The sequence below is a fragment of the Oncorhynchus clarkii genome, chromosome 3, assembly GCF_045791955.1.
Source record: "Oncorhynchus clarkii lewisi isolate Uvic-CL-2024 chromosome 3, UVic_Ocla_1.0, whole genome shotgun sequence".
Lineage (NCBI taxonomy): Eukaryota > Metazoa > Chordata > Actinopteri > Salmoniformes > Salmonidae > Oncorhynchus > Oncorhynchus clarkii.
In genome coordinates, this window is record NC_092149.1 from 72,939,481 (window position 1) to 72,956,982 (window position 17,502).

The 17,502-nt window shown below is 44.3% G+C and overlaps 1 protein-coding gene across 1 annotated transcript in view; it reads right to left on the reverse strand.

Moving 5' to 3' along the window:
• The window catches only part of LOC139403765 (nectin-3-like), a 189,484-nt gene extending 172,498 nt beyond the window's left edge, over positions 1–16,986 (reverse strand). The window contains exons 1-4 of the mRNA XM_071146980.1: positions 16,811–16,986; positions 16,459–16,531; positions 15,555–15,902; positions 6,310–6,615 (exon numbers count right to left, since the gene is read on the reverse strand). Coding sequence (XP_071003081.1) covers positions 6,310–6,615; positions 15,555–15,902; positions 16,459–16,513 — 709 coding nt within the window. The 5' untranslated portion in view covers positions 16,514–16,531; positions 16,811–16,986. The remainder of the gene's footprint in view (positions 1–6,309; positions 6,616–15,554; positions 15,903–16,458; positions 16,532–16,810) is intronic.
• Between the last annotated feature and the right edge of the window lie 516 nt (positions 16,987–17,502).

Consider the following 17,502-nt stretch of genomic DNA (forward strand, 5'->3'; position numbering starts at 1 on the left):
AGGAGAAGATTTTGCGCTCATGGAGATGGAGGAACGCGTCATGGAACAAGCGGAGGAGATTGACAGTCTGAGCGCCGCCATGGATCGCGTTGCCCAGAATATCGACTGCTGGGAGAGACAGAGTTTTTCCAGCACCTCCACCACCACAACCGGGATCTCCCTTGAACGCCTTTTCTCCTCCTGAACTAAACAAGATCCATTTATCCCTACCCACGGGATACAACGGAGATACTGCCGGCTGTCGGGGTTTTCTCCTTAAACTGAACTTGTATCTGGCCATGGTCTCCCCAGTTCCATCGGACCGTGAGAAGAGCTGTGCCCTCGTCTCGTGCCTCACCGGGAAAGCCCTGGAGTGGGCCAGCGCTGTGTAGAGAGGAGGATGCGGCGTTGGACCATTTTGAGGAGTTCACCCGCCATTTCAGGACAGTATTCGACCACCCACCCGAAGGCAGAGCGGCGGGTGAGCGCCTCTACCATCTGAGGCAGGAGACTAGGAGTGCACAGGAGTTTGCTCTGGAGTTTAGGACCCTGGCTGCCGGTGCTGGATGGAGCAACAGGGCCCTGATCGACCATTACCGTTGTAGTCTACGCGAAGACGTCGATCGGGAGCTGGCCTGTAGAGACACCACCCTCACCTTCGACCAGCTGGTGGACATGTCCATCAGGCTGGACAACATGCTGGCTACTCGTGGACGTCTAGATCGGGGTCTGGTTGTTCCATCCTCCCGCACCCTCTCTCCCGAACCTATGGAATTGGGAGGGATGGTGCGCAGGGAGACCGGAGGGTGTTCCCGCTGGAGCACCATCTATGGTCGCCCCCCCCCCCCCCTGCATTCCCAGTAAAAGGCACTAGTAGATTCAGGTGCGGCTGTGAATTTCATTAATAAAAGTTCAGCTCATAGCTTAGGGATCTCTATTGTTTCTGTGGATATGCCTTTCCCTGTTCATGCCTTAGATAGTCGACCATTAGGGTCAGAGTTTATCAGGGAGGTCACCGCTCCTTTGTGTATGATAACGCAGGAGGGTCACAAGGATAAGATTCCTTATTGATTTACCTGCGTATTCTGTGCTAGGCCTACCCTGGTTAGCTTGTCATAACCCCCACAGAGGGCTCTCACGGGGTGGTCGCGAGAGTGCTCAGGTAGGTGTTTAGGGGTTTCCGTTGGTGCTACTACGGTCGGAAAGTCCAGACCAAGTCTCCACCGTGCGCATTCCCCCAGAATTTGCCGATTTGGCTCTTGCCTTCTGTAAAAAGAAGGCGACTCAATTACCACCCCATCGATGGGGGGATTGTGCGATAGATCTCTTGGTAGACGCTGCATATCCCAGGAGTCACGTGTATCCTCTGTCGCAAGCGGAGACGGTGGCTATGGAGACATATGCCTCTGAATCCCTGTGTCAGGGGTACATTCAGCCATCCATTTCACCCATCTCTTCGAGTTACTTTTTTATGAAGAAGGATGGCGGTTTACGCCCGTGCATTGATTATCGAGGTCTCAATAAAATCACGGTGAAATATAGTTACCCTCTACCTCTTATAACTACAGTTATTGAGTCAATGCACGGGACACGCTTCTTCACAAAATTGGATCTCAGGAGTGCGTACAATCTGGTGCGTATTCGGAAGGGTGATGAGTGGAAGACAGCATTTAGCACCACCTCAAGTCATTATGAGTACCTTGTCATGCCATATGGGTTCATGAATGCTCCATCAGTCTTCCAATCATTTGTAGATGAGATCTTAAGGGACCTGCACGGGCAGGGTGTAGTGGTGTATATCGATGATATCCTGATATGCGCCGAGCATGTGTCCCTGGTTAGTTGGAGCATGATCTATATGTCAAGGCTGAGAAATGCTTGTTCTTCCAACAATCCATCTCCTTCCTAGGGCATCGGATTTCCACATCAGGAGTGGAAATGGAGAGCGACCGCATTGCAGCCGTGCGTAATTGGCCGACTCAAACCACGGTAAAGGAGGTGCAGCGTTTTTTAGGGTTTGCCAATTACTACCGGGGGCCGGTGCACTTGCAGTGGTCAGCTGAGGCGAACAGGGCTTTTAGGCACCTGAAGACCTGTTTACCTCGGTTCCTGTGTTGGCTCATCCGGATCCCTCTTTGCCATTCATAGTGGAGGTGGACGCTTCCGAAGCTGGGATAGGAGCAGTGCTCTCTCAGAGTTCGGGTGCGCCACAGAAGCTCCGCCCCTGTGCTTTCTTTTCGAAGAAGCTCAGCCCGGCGGCGCGAAACTATAATGTGGGGGACCGGGAGCTGTTAGCTGTCGTAAAAGCCTTGAAGGTGTGGAGGCATTGGCTTGAGGGGGCTAAACACCCTTTTGTCATCTGGACTGACCATCGCAATCTGGAGTACATCCGGGAAGCGAGGAGACTGAATCCTCGCCAGGCAAGGTGGGCCATGTGTTTCACTCGTTTTGTTTTTACTCTTTCTTACAGACCAGGCTCCCAGAACGTTAAGGCAGACGCATTGTCCCGGCTGTATATGACAGAGGAGCGGTCCATGGATCCTACTCCCATACTCCCAGCTTCGTGTTTGGTGGCGCCATTAGTGTGATAGCTGGACGCGGACATTGAGTGGGCGTCACGTGCAGAGCCCTCTCCCCCTGAGTGTCCAGCTGGTCATCTGTACGTTCCATCTACTGTCCGCAACCGATTGATCTATTGGGCTCACACGTCATCCTGGGATAGGTCGGACGATGCGCTGTCTTGATGGGAGGTACTGGTGTCCCACTTTAGCTAAGGACGTGAAGATTTATGTTTCCTCCTGCTCGGTGTGCGCCCAGTGCAAGGCACCTGCCCAGAGGTAAGCTACAACCTTTTCCCTGTTCCACAGCGGCCGTGGTCGCACCTGTCGGTGGATTTAAAAAAAACTGATCTTCCACCTACACAGAGTAACACCACGATCCTGGTCGTTGTGGATCGGTTTTTGAAGTCCTGTCGTCTCCTCCCTTTGCCTGGTCCCCCTAGGGCCTTACAAACTGCGGAGGCCCTGTTTACACACGTTTTCCGGCACTATGGGGTGCCTGAGGATATAGTGTCTGATCGGGGTCCCCAGTTCACATCAAGGGTCTGGAAGGCGTTCATGGAACGTCTGGGGGTCTCGGTTAGTCTTACCTCAGGTTTTCACCCAAAGAGTAATGGGCAGGTGGATAGAGTTAACCCGGATGTGGGTAGGTTTCTGCGGTCTTATTGCCAGGACCGGCCGGAGGAGTGGGCGGAGTTCGTGCCTGGGCAGAGATGAACCAGAACTCGCTACGTCACTCCTCCACTAACCTTACTGCCTTTCAATGTGTATTAGGGTATCAGCTGGTTCTGGCTCCTTGGCATCAGAGTCAGACCGAGGCTCCTGTGGTGGACAATTGGTTTCGGCGCACTGAGGAAACCTGGGAGGCAGCCCAAGTCCACCTTCAGCGCGCCATAATGCGCCAGAAAGTTGGTGCAGACCGTCACCGCAGTGAGGCCCCGGTGTTCGCACCAGGGGACAGGGTCTGGCTCTCGACCCGAAACCTGCCCCTCTGCCTGCTCTGCCGGAAGCTGGGTCCACGGTTTGTGGGGCCGTTTAAAGTCCTGAGGAGAGTGAACGAGGTACAGTGCCTTGCGAAAGTATTCGGCCCCCTTGAACTTTGCGACCTTTTGCCACATTTCAGGCTTCAAACATAAAGATATAAAACTGTATTTTTTTGTGAAGAATCAACAACAAGTGGGACACAATCATGAAGTGGAACGACATTTATTGGATATTTCAAACTTTTTTAACAAATCAAAAACTGAAAAATTGGGCGTGCAAAATTATTCAGCCCCTTTACTTTCAGTGCAGCAAACTCTCTCCAGAAGTTCAGTGAGGATCTCTGAATGATCCAATGTTGACCTAAATGACTAATGATGATAAATACAATCCACCTGTGTGTAATCAAGTCTCCGTATAAATGCACCTGCACTGTGATAGTCTCAGAGGTCCGTTAAAAGCGCAGAGAGCATCATGAAGAACAAGGAACACACCAGGCAGGTCCGAGATACTGTTGTGAAGAAGTTTAAAGCCGGATTTGGATACAAAACGATTTCCCAAGCTTTAAACATCCCAAGGAGCACTGTGCAAGCGATAATATTGAAATGGAAGGAGTATCAGACCACTGCAAATCTACCAAGACCTGGCCGTCCCTCTAAACTTTCAGCTCATACAAGGAGAAGAATGATCAGAGATGCAGCCAAAAGGCCCATGATCACTCTGGATGAACTGCAGAGATCTACAGCTGAGGTGGGAGACTCTGTCCATAGGACAACAATCAGTCGTATATTGCACAAATCTGGCCTTTATGGAAGAGTGGCAAGAAGAAAGCCATTTCTTAAAGATATCCATAAAAAATGTTGTTTAAAGTTTGCCACAAGCCACCTGGGAGACACACCAAACAAGTGGAAGAAGGTGCTCTGGTCAGATGAAACCAAAATTGAACTTTTTGACAACAATGCGAAACGTTATGTTTTGCGTAAAAGCAACACAGCTGAACACACCATCCCCACTGTCAAACATGGTGGTGGCAGCATCATGGTTTGGGCCTGATTTTCTTCAGCAGGGACAGGGAAGATGGTTAAAATTGATGGGAAGATGGATGGAGCCAAATACAGGACCATTCTGGAAGAAAACCTGATGGAGTCTGCAAAAGACCTGAGACTGGGACGGAGATTTGTCTTCCAACAAGACAATGATCCAAAACATAAAGCAAAATCTACAATGGAATGGTTCAAAAATAAACATTCCCAGGTGTTAGAATGGCCAAGTCAAAGTCCAGACCTGAATCCAATCGAGAATCTGTGGAAAGAACTGAAAACTGCTGTTCACAAATGCTCTCCATCCAACCTCACTGAGCTCGAGCTGTTTTGCAAGGAGGAATGGGAAAAAATTTCAGTCTCTCGATGTGCAAAACTGATAGAGACATACCCCAAGCGACTTACAGCTGTAATCGCAGCAAAAGGTGGCGCTACAAAGTATTAACTTAAGGGGGTTGAATAATTTTGCACGCCCAATTTTTCAGTTTTTGATTTGTTAAAAAAGTTTGAAATATCCAATAAATGTCGTTCCACTTCATGATTGTGTCCCACTTGTTGTTTATTCTTCACAAAAAAATACAGTTTTATATCTTTATGTTTGAAGCCTGAAATGTGGCAAAAGGTCGCAAAGTTCAAGAGGGCCGAATACTTTCGCAAGGCACTGTATGTTATAGGTTACAACTGCCCACTAATTACCGTATGAACCCCTCGTTCCATGTGTCTCTCCTCAGGCTGGTGGTGGCTGGCCCGCTCCAGGAGTCTGAAGTGCGTGATGTTCCTCCGCCTCCTCTAGACGTCGAGGGGTTCCCAGCGTACTCTGTTCGACCCATTTTGGATTTGAGATGTCGGGCGAGGGGCCTTCAGTAGCTCGTGGACTGGGAGGGGTACGGGCCGGAGGAGAGATGCTGGGTTCCGGTGGAGGACGTGTTAGATCCTTCCATGTTAAAATAACTCCACCGTCTCCATCCGGAGTACCTCGTGGACTGGGAGGGGGTACAGGCCGGAGGAGAGATGCTGGGTTCCGGTGGAGGACGTGTTAGATCCTTCCATGTTAAAATAATTCCACCGTCTCCATCCGGATTGCCCTGCACCTCACCCTCCGGATCTTCCCCGAGGCTGGTGTCAACGCGCTGCTGGAGCCGTGCGTCAAGGGGGGGTACTGTCACGACTTCTGCCGAAATCGTTGCCCCCTCCTTGTTCGGGCGGTGCTCGGCGGTCGACGTCACCGGTCTTCTAGCCATCATTGATCCATTTTTCATTTTCCATTGGTTTTGTCTTGTCTTCCTACACACCTGGTTTCAATCCCATTCATTACCGGTTGTGTATTTAACCCTCTGTTTCCCCTCATGTCTTTGTCAGAGATTGTTTTATGTCAGTGTTGTTTTTATAGTTGTATGGGTGCACGACGGGTCCTCGTACCCATGTTTATTTATGTATGTACATTTAGTGTTTGGAGCATGTTTAGTGGACATGTATTAAAAGACTACATTACACTCTGTTTGACTCTCCTGCGCCTGACTTCCCTGCCACCTATAAACACGACTCTGACAAGAGGGCTACTAGGCTACAGCCAGTAAGACTCTATGCATAGACAGTGAGACTCTATACATACAGTGGATGTCTATGGTCTATGACATTGATAGTGGAATATAAATGTACAGTGGATGCGGCTAGTGTAGGACAGTGGTAGTAGAATATATTTACAGTGTCTGTCTATAGGGTAGGGCAGTAGTAGTGGAGTATATACTTACAGTGGATATCTATGGTGTAGTTGTAGCTCCTTTCTGTTGCCAGGGCAGACTGGTTGACCACACACTGGACCTGCTGCTGATTGGCTGCTCTGGTTGGCAACCCTAGCAGGTGGCTGAGTACTGTGGTGGTTCCATTGGTGTGCTGTGTGAAGTTAGTCACTGTCCTCAACAAACTGCCAAATGCACCCGTCTTCCATGTCACTTCTGCCTGTGGCTTGGCACCAGCAGCCATACAGGTTGCTAAGACAACCTCATTCTCCCCAGTGACAGGAGGAACATCAACTGTCACACTCACTACTGGAGGAACTATGACCAGAACACAAACCAACAGAGAACAGAAAAGAACAGAGAACAGAAAACATGAACAAGTAACTCATTGTAAATGTGGAACTATACATGGAAAAACTACCAAAACAGACCTCACATCACATGAAATGCTCATGTTATATGTCCAACAAACTTTAAATAAACCATTTCATGTTATCTATTTGTTCAATTGCAATATACATTAGTAACGACATGTACTTATTGAAGGAATTTTATTCCTCTATTCTAATACCCAATTAAAATTAAACACTCTGTCAATTCATAAGAATTTGTAAGACCCTTATTTTATAGGAATGGACAGAGCCCGGTCTTAAAGTCAAATAGCAGCCTTTATTCAAGAGTGTACTCCCACGATACAGGTTACCACAGGTTATAAACTGAAAATGACATCATTAGTTCCAACACCACCCCGTGCCATCCCCGTTCCAGTACAAAGGCTGTATCTCAAGCCTTCCCACATCCGTCTCCCTACCAATTTAATATAATTTACTAGTCAAGGTTTTCTCGTGTAGATAAGCATTCTAGCCAGTCTGATTCATTTGTACCAAGGAACAGATAGTCATTGTTCTAACTCTTGACCACATTCACACACATTATATTCAGTACCGGGATCAAGAAAGAAAATTCATACATATACAGTAACATTTAGTATTCTGATTAGTACATATACAGTAACATAATAGTATTCTGATTAGTACATCCTGATTGAAATGTATACATAATTAGTCATTATAGTTAAAAATTCCCTTAACAGTACTGTATTGGAGGTTTAGGCAAATCCAGTTTAAACAGGTTTCAGCTCACCCTGATGAGAGGTACTTGCACCTGAGGTATTAAGTTTCACACACACATCCCAAAATCTGTTTTTCAGCTTCAGCAGTTCCACAGATCATTCACAGCCCAGTGATTATACTGTTAAGGAATGCTGGATATAATGGTGTATTCTGTATATTCCAACATCTGTTCCACCATTAGGGAAACTATTGATGCCTGTACTCTCCTGGTTTACAGCTTGAGTAAGAGGATACACTCTCAGAAAGGAAGGTGCTAAGTACAACCACATAGGGTTCTTTAGTTTGTCCCCATACGGGATCCCTTTTTGGTTCTACCTAGAACCCTCTGTGTAGGGTTCTTACATAGAATTAGGAATTAGAATTGGATCTCTATGCGTTCTTCATAGATCCCCCTTTAAATGGTTCTGCCAAGAACCCTCCATAAATAATCAAATCTACTTTCTGTTTTATTGTCACATACACCGGATAATTGCAGTGAAATGTGTTGTTTTACTGTGTGAGCCAGAATGGAGCACAGCTGGAGAAAATTAGGCTTACGTGTCTTCTGCAGCCAGAATGAAGATATCCAACAATTGGAACTTTTAATCACCTTCAACAAGCATTTTAGAAAGACTGCCAGGTTCAGGAAACTCTGTAAAATATCAATAAGTCTAACTATTAAAAGATCAAAACATTTTAGAAAAAGATTGTTATTATTTTTCGTGTAGCATAAGGTTAATACCAAAACACAGATATTGAAACAAACAAATCTACCTGCAATAGAGCATGCTGGGAAATATGATAATGATGGGAATGGTTATGGGTGTTTAGGCTTCTCCAAGCTCTGATGCTGCTGATGGTCATTAGTAGCCTTCCAATTTTGCTTACTGCTTGGTACTCTGCACACTATTGTCCCTCTAACATCATTGCAAAGGTAATTGAAAATCTAATAAAACACATTTCTATAAGCTATGCAATTGCATGAGAAAACATAGTTTTGATGGCCTCTATTAAAAAGGGGAGGGAGTATCCCATCAGCTTTCTATAGGCTAGACCAGTGGTGTACTTAAGTAATACTAGTTTTAAGTACTACTTAAGTAGTTGTGGGGGTATCTGTACTTTACTTTTAATACTTTTGACAACTATTACTTTTACTCCACTACCTTCCTAAAGAAAATAATGTACATTTTACTCCGTACATTTTCCCTTGCATCTAAAGGTACTCCTTACATTTATAATGCTCAAGCAGGACAGAATTATGGCACCTATCAATATAACGCTTTGTCATCCCTACTGCCTATGATCTGGCAGACTCGCGAAACACAACTATTGTGTTTGTAAATGATGTCTGAGTGTGCACCTGTCTGTCCCTAATTAAAAATAAGAAGAAGATTGTGCCTTCTGGTTTGCTAAGTATAAGGAATATGATGTATAGCATTTACTTTTACTTTGTGCTTTTACTCAAGTATGACAATTGAGTACTTTTTATACCACTATACTTAAGTATATTTAACTTGTAACCTATATTTATTTGAACCTTTATTTAACTAGGCACGCAATTCATCCAAAGTGAAAATACTGCCCCCTATCCCCAACAAGTTAAGAACAAATTATTATTTAGAATGACGGCCTACCCCAGCCAAACCCAGACAACGCTGGGCTAATTGTGCGCCTCCCTATGGGAGTCCCAATCACAGCCGGATGTGATGTAGCCTGGATTCAAATCAGGTACTGCAGTGACGCCTCTTGCACTGAGATGCAGTGTCTGAGATCACTGCACACTCTGGAGCCCAAAATGATGTGTGCTTATTATAGACGTATTAAGGACACAGTATGTTTAACATGAGTTATTTTGTGTTCAACTCCTCCCATCTATCTCTTATCTATATTGGATTTTTATTTACCATATATTTTTCAACTATTCGGTGATGTTTCACCAAAAAATCTGAACCTTTCTATTTTCATTGTTTCTACAGATTATACATTAAAAATACAATGTTTGCTGACAGTATTATTATATTATTGATCGATTGACTATGACTTTTCAGATCATCCAGTAGTGCTATCTGCAGAGTTAGCTACAGGTAAATATTGCAATTCTTCAGCCATTCCTGGACCTGTGACCAAAAACAAGCTACGTATGGACAGTATCAAAACAAAATATCTAATGATTCTGTCTCTTCGCAGCAAAATCTGCAGAGCTGGGAAGGTTGCATCCCCCATATAAATAGCATTCTTTTGGTTGCAAGAATTTTGTATAATAATTTAAATTTAACAATTCAAAGTTTTGAATCCGGCGTAATTTTGCGTATCTGTTCATAAACCATGTGCCATGGAGTCGGTAAGTCAAAAATCTCTTCCCAACTATTTTGCAATCTATATGGAGTCAACTCAATTACCACCCCATCGACGGCGGGATTGTGCGATAAATCTCCTGGTAGACGCAGCACTTCCCAGGACTCACGCTACCAGCTGCCTCTCATAGCCAGTGCGATAGAGTAAATCCACCGGGCGCGCTTCTTCACAAAATTGGATCTCAGGAGCGCTTACAACCTGGTGCGTATGGGTTGATGAATGCTCCATCAGTCTTCCAGGCATTTGTAGACAAGATTTTCCGGGACCTGCACGGGCAGGGTGTAGTGGTGTATATCGACGACATTCTGATATACTCCGCATTTCTCCGCTGGTGTGCAGGGTGCATGGTTGACTGTTGGAGCATGACCTGTACGTCAAGGCTGAGAAATGTCTGTTCTTCCAACAGTCCGTCTCCTTCCTAGGGTACCACATTTCCACTTCAGGCGTGGAGATGGAGAGTGACCGCATTTCAGCCGCGCATAATTGGCCGACTCCCACCACGATAAAGGAAGTGCAGCGGTTTTTAGGGTTTGCCAACTACTACCGGAGGTTTATCCAGGGTTTTGGTCAGGTAGCGGCTCCCATTACCTCACTGCTGAAGGGGGGACCGGAGCGACTGCAGTGGTCGGCTGAGGCGGACAGGGCTTTTGGTCACCTGAGGGCTCTGTTTACCTCGGTTCCCGTGCTGGCTAATCCGGATCCCTCTTTGGCGTTCATAGTGCAGGTGGACACGTCCGAGGCTGGGATAGGAGCCATGCTCTCTCAATGCTCGGGTACACCACCAAAGCTCAGTCCCTGCACTTTTTTTAAAAGAAACTCAGCCCGGTGGAGCGAAACTATGATGTGGGGGACCAAGAGATTTTGGCTGTTGTCAAGGCTCTGAAGGCATGGAGTCATTGGCTTGAGGGGGCTAAACACCCTTTTCTCATCTGGACTGACCACCGCAATCTGGAGTGCATCTGGGCGGCGAGGAAACTGAACCCTCGCCAGGCAAGGTGGGCCTTGTTCTTTACTCGTTTTGTTTTAACTCTTTCTTACAGACTAGTTTCCCAGAACGCTAAGGCAGACGCACTGTCCCGGATGTATGACACAGAGGAGTGGTCCATGGATCACACTCCCATACTCCGGCCTCTTGCCTGGTGGCACCAGTGGTGTGGGAGCTGGGCGCAGACATCGAGTGGCCGTTACACACAGAGCCCACTCCCCCCCAGTGTCCAGCTGGGCGTCTGTATGTTCCGTCTGCTGTCCGCGACCGTTTGATCTATTGGGGCCACACGTCACCCTCCTCTGGTCATCCTGGCATCGGTCGGATGGTGCTTTGTCTTAGTGGGAAGTACTGATGGTCCACCTTGGCCAAGGACGTGAGGGTTAGTTTCCTCCTGCTCGGTGTGCGCCCAGTGCAAGGCCCCTAGGCACCTGCCAAGAGGGATGTTACTACAGCCCTTACCCGTTCCACAACGGCCGTAGTTGCACCTATCGGTGGATTTTCTCACAGATCTTCTGTGAGTCGTTGTGGATCGGTTCTGTCGTCTCCTTCCTTTGCCCGGTCTCCCTACGGCCCTACAGACTGCGGAGGCTCTGTTTACAGACATCTTCCGGCAGTACGGGGTGCCTGAGGATATAGTGTCTGATCGAGGTCCCCAGTTCACGTGAAGGGTCTGGAGGGCATTCATGGAACGTCTGGGGGTCTCAGTCAGCCTTACTTCAGGGTTTCATCCCGAGAGTAACGGCAGGTGGAGAGAGTAAACCAGGATGTGGGTAGGTTTCTGCGGTCCTATTGCCAGGACCGGCCGGGGGAGTGGGCGGCGTTCATCCCCTGGGCAGAGATGGCCCAAATCTCGCTCCGCCACTCCTCCATTAACCTCTCCACTTTCCAGTGCCTACTGGGGTATCAGCCGGTTCTGGCACCTTGGCATCAGAGCCAGATCGAGGCTCCTGAGCTGGACGAATGGTTTAAGCGCTTGGAGGAGACCTGGGACGCCGCTCATGTGCACGAGCAACGGGCCGCAGATCGACACCGCAGTGAGGCCCCGGGTCTGGCTCTTGACCCGAAACCTGCCCCTCCGCCGGCCCTGCTGGAAGCTGGGCCCGTGGTTTGTGGGGCCATTCAAAGTCCTGAGGAGACTGAACGAAGTTTGCTACAGGTTACAACTTCCCCCAGATTACCGTATTATCCCCTCGTTCCATGTGTTTCTCCTCGGGCCAGTGGTGGCTGGTCCACTCCAGGAGTCTGAGGTGCGGGAGGTTCCTCCGCCCCCTCTGGACATGCTGTATGCTGTTCGAGCCATACTGGACTCAAGGCGTTGGGCGAGGGGCCTTCAGTACCTTGTGGAGTGGGAAGGGTACGGTCCGGAGGAGAGATGCTGGGTGCCAGTGCAGGACGTTTTGGACCCTTCGTTGCTGCGGGAGTTCCACCGTCTCCATCCGGATCTCCCTGCGCCTCATCCTCCGGGTCATCCCCTCTCGTTGTTTCGGCGGCGTTCGGCGTTCGACGTCACCGGCCTTCTAGCCATCGCCGATCCACTTTCATTTTCCATTTGTTTTGTCTTTGTTTTACACACCTGGTTTCAATTCCACAATTACATGTTTATTATTTAACCCTCTGTTTTCCCCATTGTTTTTGTGCGTGTTTGTTTATTGTAAGTTCGGTCCGCTGTTTGGGCATGGTGTTACTTAATGTATTTTGATATTTTGAGTAAATTTCTTTGTGTTCCTCATCTCTGCTGTCCTGTGCCTGACTCCTCTGCACCAGTTACACCCAGATCCTTACAATCATTATGTGTGTTATTGTTTTTACCATTGACAACCACTTTGGACACAAGCGTTTTAATTAATACTACATTCTGTTATCCAAAATAAATTCAATTCAATTCAATTCATTTTGAATGTTCAGCAGAACAGGAAAATTGTGAAATTCACTCACTATCAAGATAACACGTGATCATCCCTACTGCCTATGTTCTGGCGGACTCACTAAACACAAATGCATCTTTTGTAAATCATGTCTGACTGTTGGAGTGTGCCTGTGGCTATCCGTACATTTTTAAAGCAATAATATGGTGCAGTCTGATTTGCTTAATATAAGAAATTAGAAATTATTTCTATTTTAACTTTTACTTTTCATACTTAAGTATATTTTAGCAATTACATTTTCTTTTGATAATTAAGTATTTTTAAAATCAAATACTTTTAGACTTTTACTCAAGTAGAATTTTACTTGGTAACTTTCACTTTTACTTGAGTAACTTTCTATTAAGGTATTTATACTTTTATTCAAGTATGACCATTTGGTACTTTTCCCACCACTGATGATTTTAAAAAGTTGCAAAACAAAGGCAAGCTGTGTCTTGCCTTACTGCACAACCTGGGCTTCATTCCTAAGTGATAATACGTCATTCACAAGTGATAGGCTATTATTGTCCCCCATCAGACTGTTCTTAATTTAGTGTTGTCTTTACATATACTAAATATTATATGTGAGAAATTAGTTTTTATTTAGAATGGATCATTATCGTGCACCTGTCACGGAACAGTGAGAGGTTGAGGGTAGAGAAAGACAGGAGTAAAAACAAACAAAATAGAACTATTGTAAAATTGACTGCGTACATAAGATGTATATAGTATTCACTAGTTTACTCCAATTAGGGGACGGGTGGTAGGATTAGAAAGTAATAAAGTCAAATATATTTTAAAAAATGGGACCTGTATTTATCTATGTGTGTATGTATGTATGTGTATATATATATATATATATATATATATATATATATATATATATATATATATATATATATATATATTTGCAAAGAATACATGGGGGATTGGAAGTGATGCAGACAATTACATTGATGGAATTTAGAATCTATCTGCAACATTAAAGCTGATTTACCTCTTTAAAAAAGTACTTTGCTTCGTCAGGGAAAATGTATGGAGTAAAAAGTATAATATTTTCTTCGGAAATGTAGTAGAGTAAAAGTAAAAGTTGTCAAAAATAGTAATAGTAAAGGAAAGTACAGATACCCCAAAAAACTACATTAAGGAGTACTTTAAAGTATGTTTATTTATGTACTTTACACCACTGCAAATCATAGTCGCACACCTCATGTACCCTAGCCCATATACCTACATGTTTTGATAAGGTTTGTATCACAACTAAAGTGGCCAAGTAACTTCTTAAAATTAAGCACATTAATTTGCTTTATAACCAGTATAGCCTACTGGCATACATAGGCTGAGGGTGAGTTTCACGTTTTGGAAGATAATTTTCACCATAAAAATGCACCTTTATAATAAACCATTCGATGCATGATTGCATTTGTCATCACTTTTGAGAACAGTACATGTGCAATCGAAAATCACACCAAACACTTATCATCAAAACAGCTTTTTCATACTTTTAAAACTCACCTCACTGTGATGATCAATTTGAAGAAAGAAGTTCAACAGCAGGTTGAAACGGTGTAACGAAATGGACAGAGCTCACAAGGTGATGATTAATTCAGAACATCCATATGCACATTAGAGCTTATGCATATGTATATCAGCATTCAGGTTTCCCAAATTAAGCATTGGGTAGCTGCAGGAACACGATTGGAGAGCCCATGGCATACAGCGTTTAGGTGAAATATCACCTGTTGGGCAGCGACAGCATACTCCTCAAACAGTGGATAATGCGTGGAGGGAAATAAGTGTTATTGGATTTATTTCTCAGCTGCTCTTAAGCACATGCTCAACTATAAAACCGAAGTGGCCTATCTATCATCATTGAATATCAGACTGTCGGGAAAAACTGGCGGCCTCCATTCCCTAACCGAGTGCATACAGATTACATGTATTTTACACATTAGTAAAGACAAGATTAATTTGAGAATAGTCTGATGTGAAAATCACTTGATGATAGAACAGCAGTGCACCCTGAGGAAAGGAACAGAGCGCAAGCTTTTTTTTCTTCTTTCTCAAATCATCAACAGCCTAATGTCGCACCATGAAGCCCATATATGTTTTGATTTCTAAGACATTTTAAGGTTGGTATCATTCACAACTAAACTCTAAATCTAGCATATAGGACATGTTTCAAGAAAAATATCCTTCAATTACATTCTTCATAATATAAAATCATATAAAATAAAATAATGGCACGGGACTTAAATAATATCTTGTCAGCTAAATTAACAAGAATACAGCATATGGCATGGAGCATAGCCACATAGCACGCAGTAGGCCAACTCATATTTTGTTATTCTGAAATTGTTATTCTGAAATACATTTTCTTCATATCATAATGTTTCTTTAGACCTGATTAAAATAATACATTTATTTATTGTGATGGTGTATATTAAACTTATTTATATTTTTTATGTAGATATTCCAAAGGCGCACATCAGCAACTTGTATGTGTGGAGGTCCGGAGAAGCTAAACATGATTATGTTAAGTAACAGTCCGTTACCGCGAGACATGCAGTCTTTATTTGCATGGCAATAACCGGCTGACAAAATTGTATGACTGCCACAGAATCATCAAATAACTATTTCTTCCAAAAAAGGTTCTTAGGATAAAAAAAGGTTAAAGGTTGAATCATATCCCTCTGGAAAGAACCCGTTGGGAACCTTTTTTTCTAAGCGCAGAGAAGATGGAAGATGAGGGTTCTGTAGATGAGGGCTCTGCTCTTGCTTCACTTGAATTATGAAACTACCAACTTCTTACCTTTCTAGTATTGATTATCACATTTAGTCTTTCCACACTGTCAATCATAGAAACAGTGATGCAAAGAGTGAAGGAAGAGTTCTTACCTAGCACAGTCAGAAGTATCTCTGTAGTGTATGCTCCACTGGGGAAAACACTGAAGATACATGTGAAGGTGCCTTCATCAAACAGTCTGACAGCTGTTATTCTAATAGATCCAAGGTTTTCTGATGGGTTCCCAATAAACTGGACTCTACCACTCAATCCATTCGGTGCAATAAATTTAGTAGCCCCATTGGGATAAATCAGCATAAAATTATGGTTCTGTGTTTCTTCCCAAGTACTTTTCTGCCATGTTATCTGTTCGAGGTCCTCAGTTGTCTCTATCAGTCTGCAGGATAAGTCCACATCCTCCCCCTGTACCACAGTCCTGCATTCACCAATGACCCGTGTACCTGTAGAGAAAACACAAGCCTAAAAAACATTCCAGAAGATACCTGTAGAATAGATGTTTATGAACTCTAATAAACAGAGATGATAACTAAACTAGACCATTATTAGTATTTAGCTGTGCTTATGAACTATGATATCCTATTGATGCTGAAATGTGGCTATTGCAACAACAAATGTGCCAATTACTCAATCTTTGACCCTAACCCCATTTGGACAGCCATAGTCAGATGAGATGGCTAAAGCACGGACTGATCTGGGTCCAGTCTAGGCTGAAATTAGTTAGTGAATATGTTATTAGAACAATACGCCAAAAGCCCTGACTCTATATTAACACTAAATCAAGACTAAGATATTCAATACATTCCCAGATACTTGTGAATGCTCAGCATGTCTCAAAACTTACTGAGATAAAAACATTGTCAACTTACTGAGCTGATGTGTGTGCCTTATGTACCCTAAAAGGACAAGGACTACAGTTGAATGGTGGGATTGTGTGTTTGGTGGGTGTTACTGTCTTGCCTTGTGTCAATAAGAAGAAAGAGACAATTGGAAACCTACTTTCTGTATCCCTCTGGATGATGAGTAGAATCACACAGCTCAGCTTCAGTAACATGCTTTGCTCTTCTCATTGCTAGGATCAGAGGGGAAATGTAATTATGTAATCATATTACATTTTAAAATTGGATCTATTCATTGTTTATGTAAGACAATTATGTAGGCTGAGCTGTATGTAAAATAATGTTCTATGCAATAAAATGTATTCAAGCATTGCTCTGCAATCATCACTCTTTGATGGAGACTATGCACATCTTGCAATGAAGCCAAAACCTTTTCTCCAAAATAAACAACAACATTGGTCAGTAATAATGGAACAAAACAGATGCATCTGTAAATTTAAGAGACCACTAACCTTTGATAAATAGAAGTTCCTCTGCTGAAATAGCAGACATTTGTTTTTGACGTTTGTGCTGACAGAAAAATGTCCTCCTACTGTTGGAAAACACTAATTCAGTAAGCCACAGCAGCTATAGCACAATGGGATGGATCATGGATGAGACAGTCTAGGCTCCACCCCACTCGCAGACTCCTGGCTTTTCATAGGCTGTGTGCTTCCTCTTTGGAGTGAGCTGTATGACGCCCACCCCCCTCCTCATTCACTTGTACCCCTACCTGGCGACCACGCACCCCGCCTAAACAGCAGTGGATACAGCACTAGGCCTCCTACCCACCTGCCTTCCAGACCCAATCAGCTATACTGGTTATGAAACATGAAACATACACATAGTCCTCACTACAAATAAACAACAATGATGGGACAAAATTATGTATTTTCGTTAAGAAAAACATAGTTATAAACAACAACAGGCCAGAATCTGTATGACTTGGGACCCCCCTCTCTGATGATACACTATATACACTACAGTTCAAAAGTTCGGGGTCACTTAGAAATGTCCTTGTTTTCCATGAAAACACACATGAAATGAGTTGCAAAATGAATAGGAAATATAGTCAAGACGCTGGCAAGGTTATAAATAATGATTTTTAATTGCAATAATAATTGTGTCCTTCAAACTTTGCTTTGTAAAATAATCCTCCATTTGA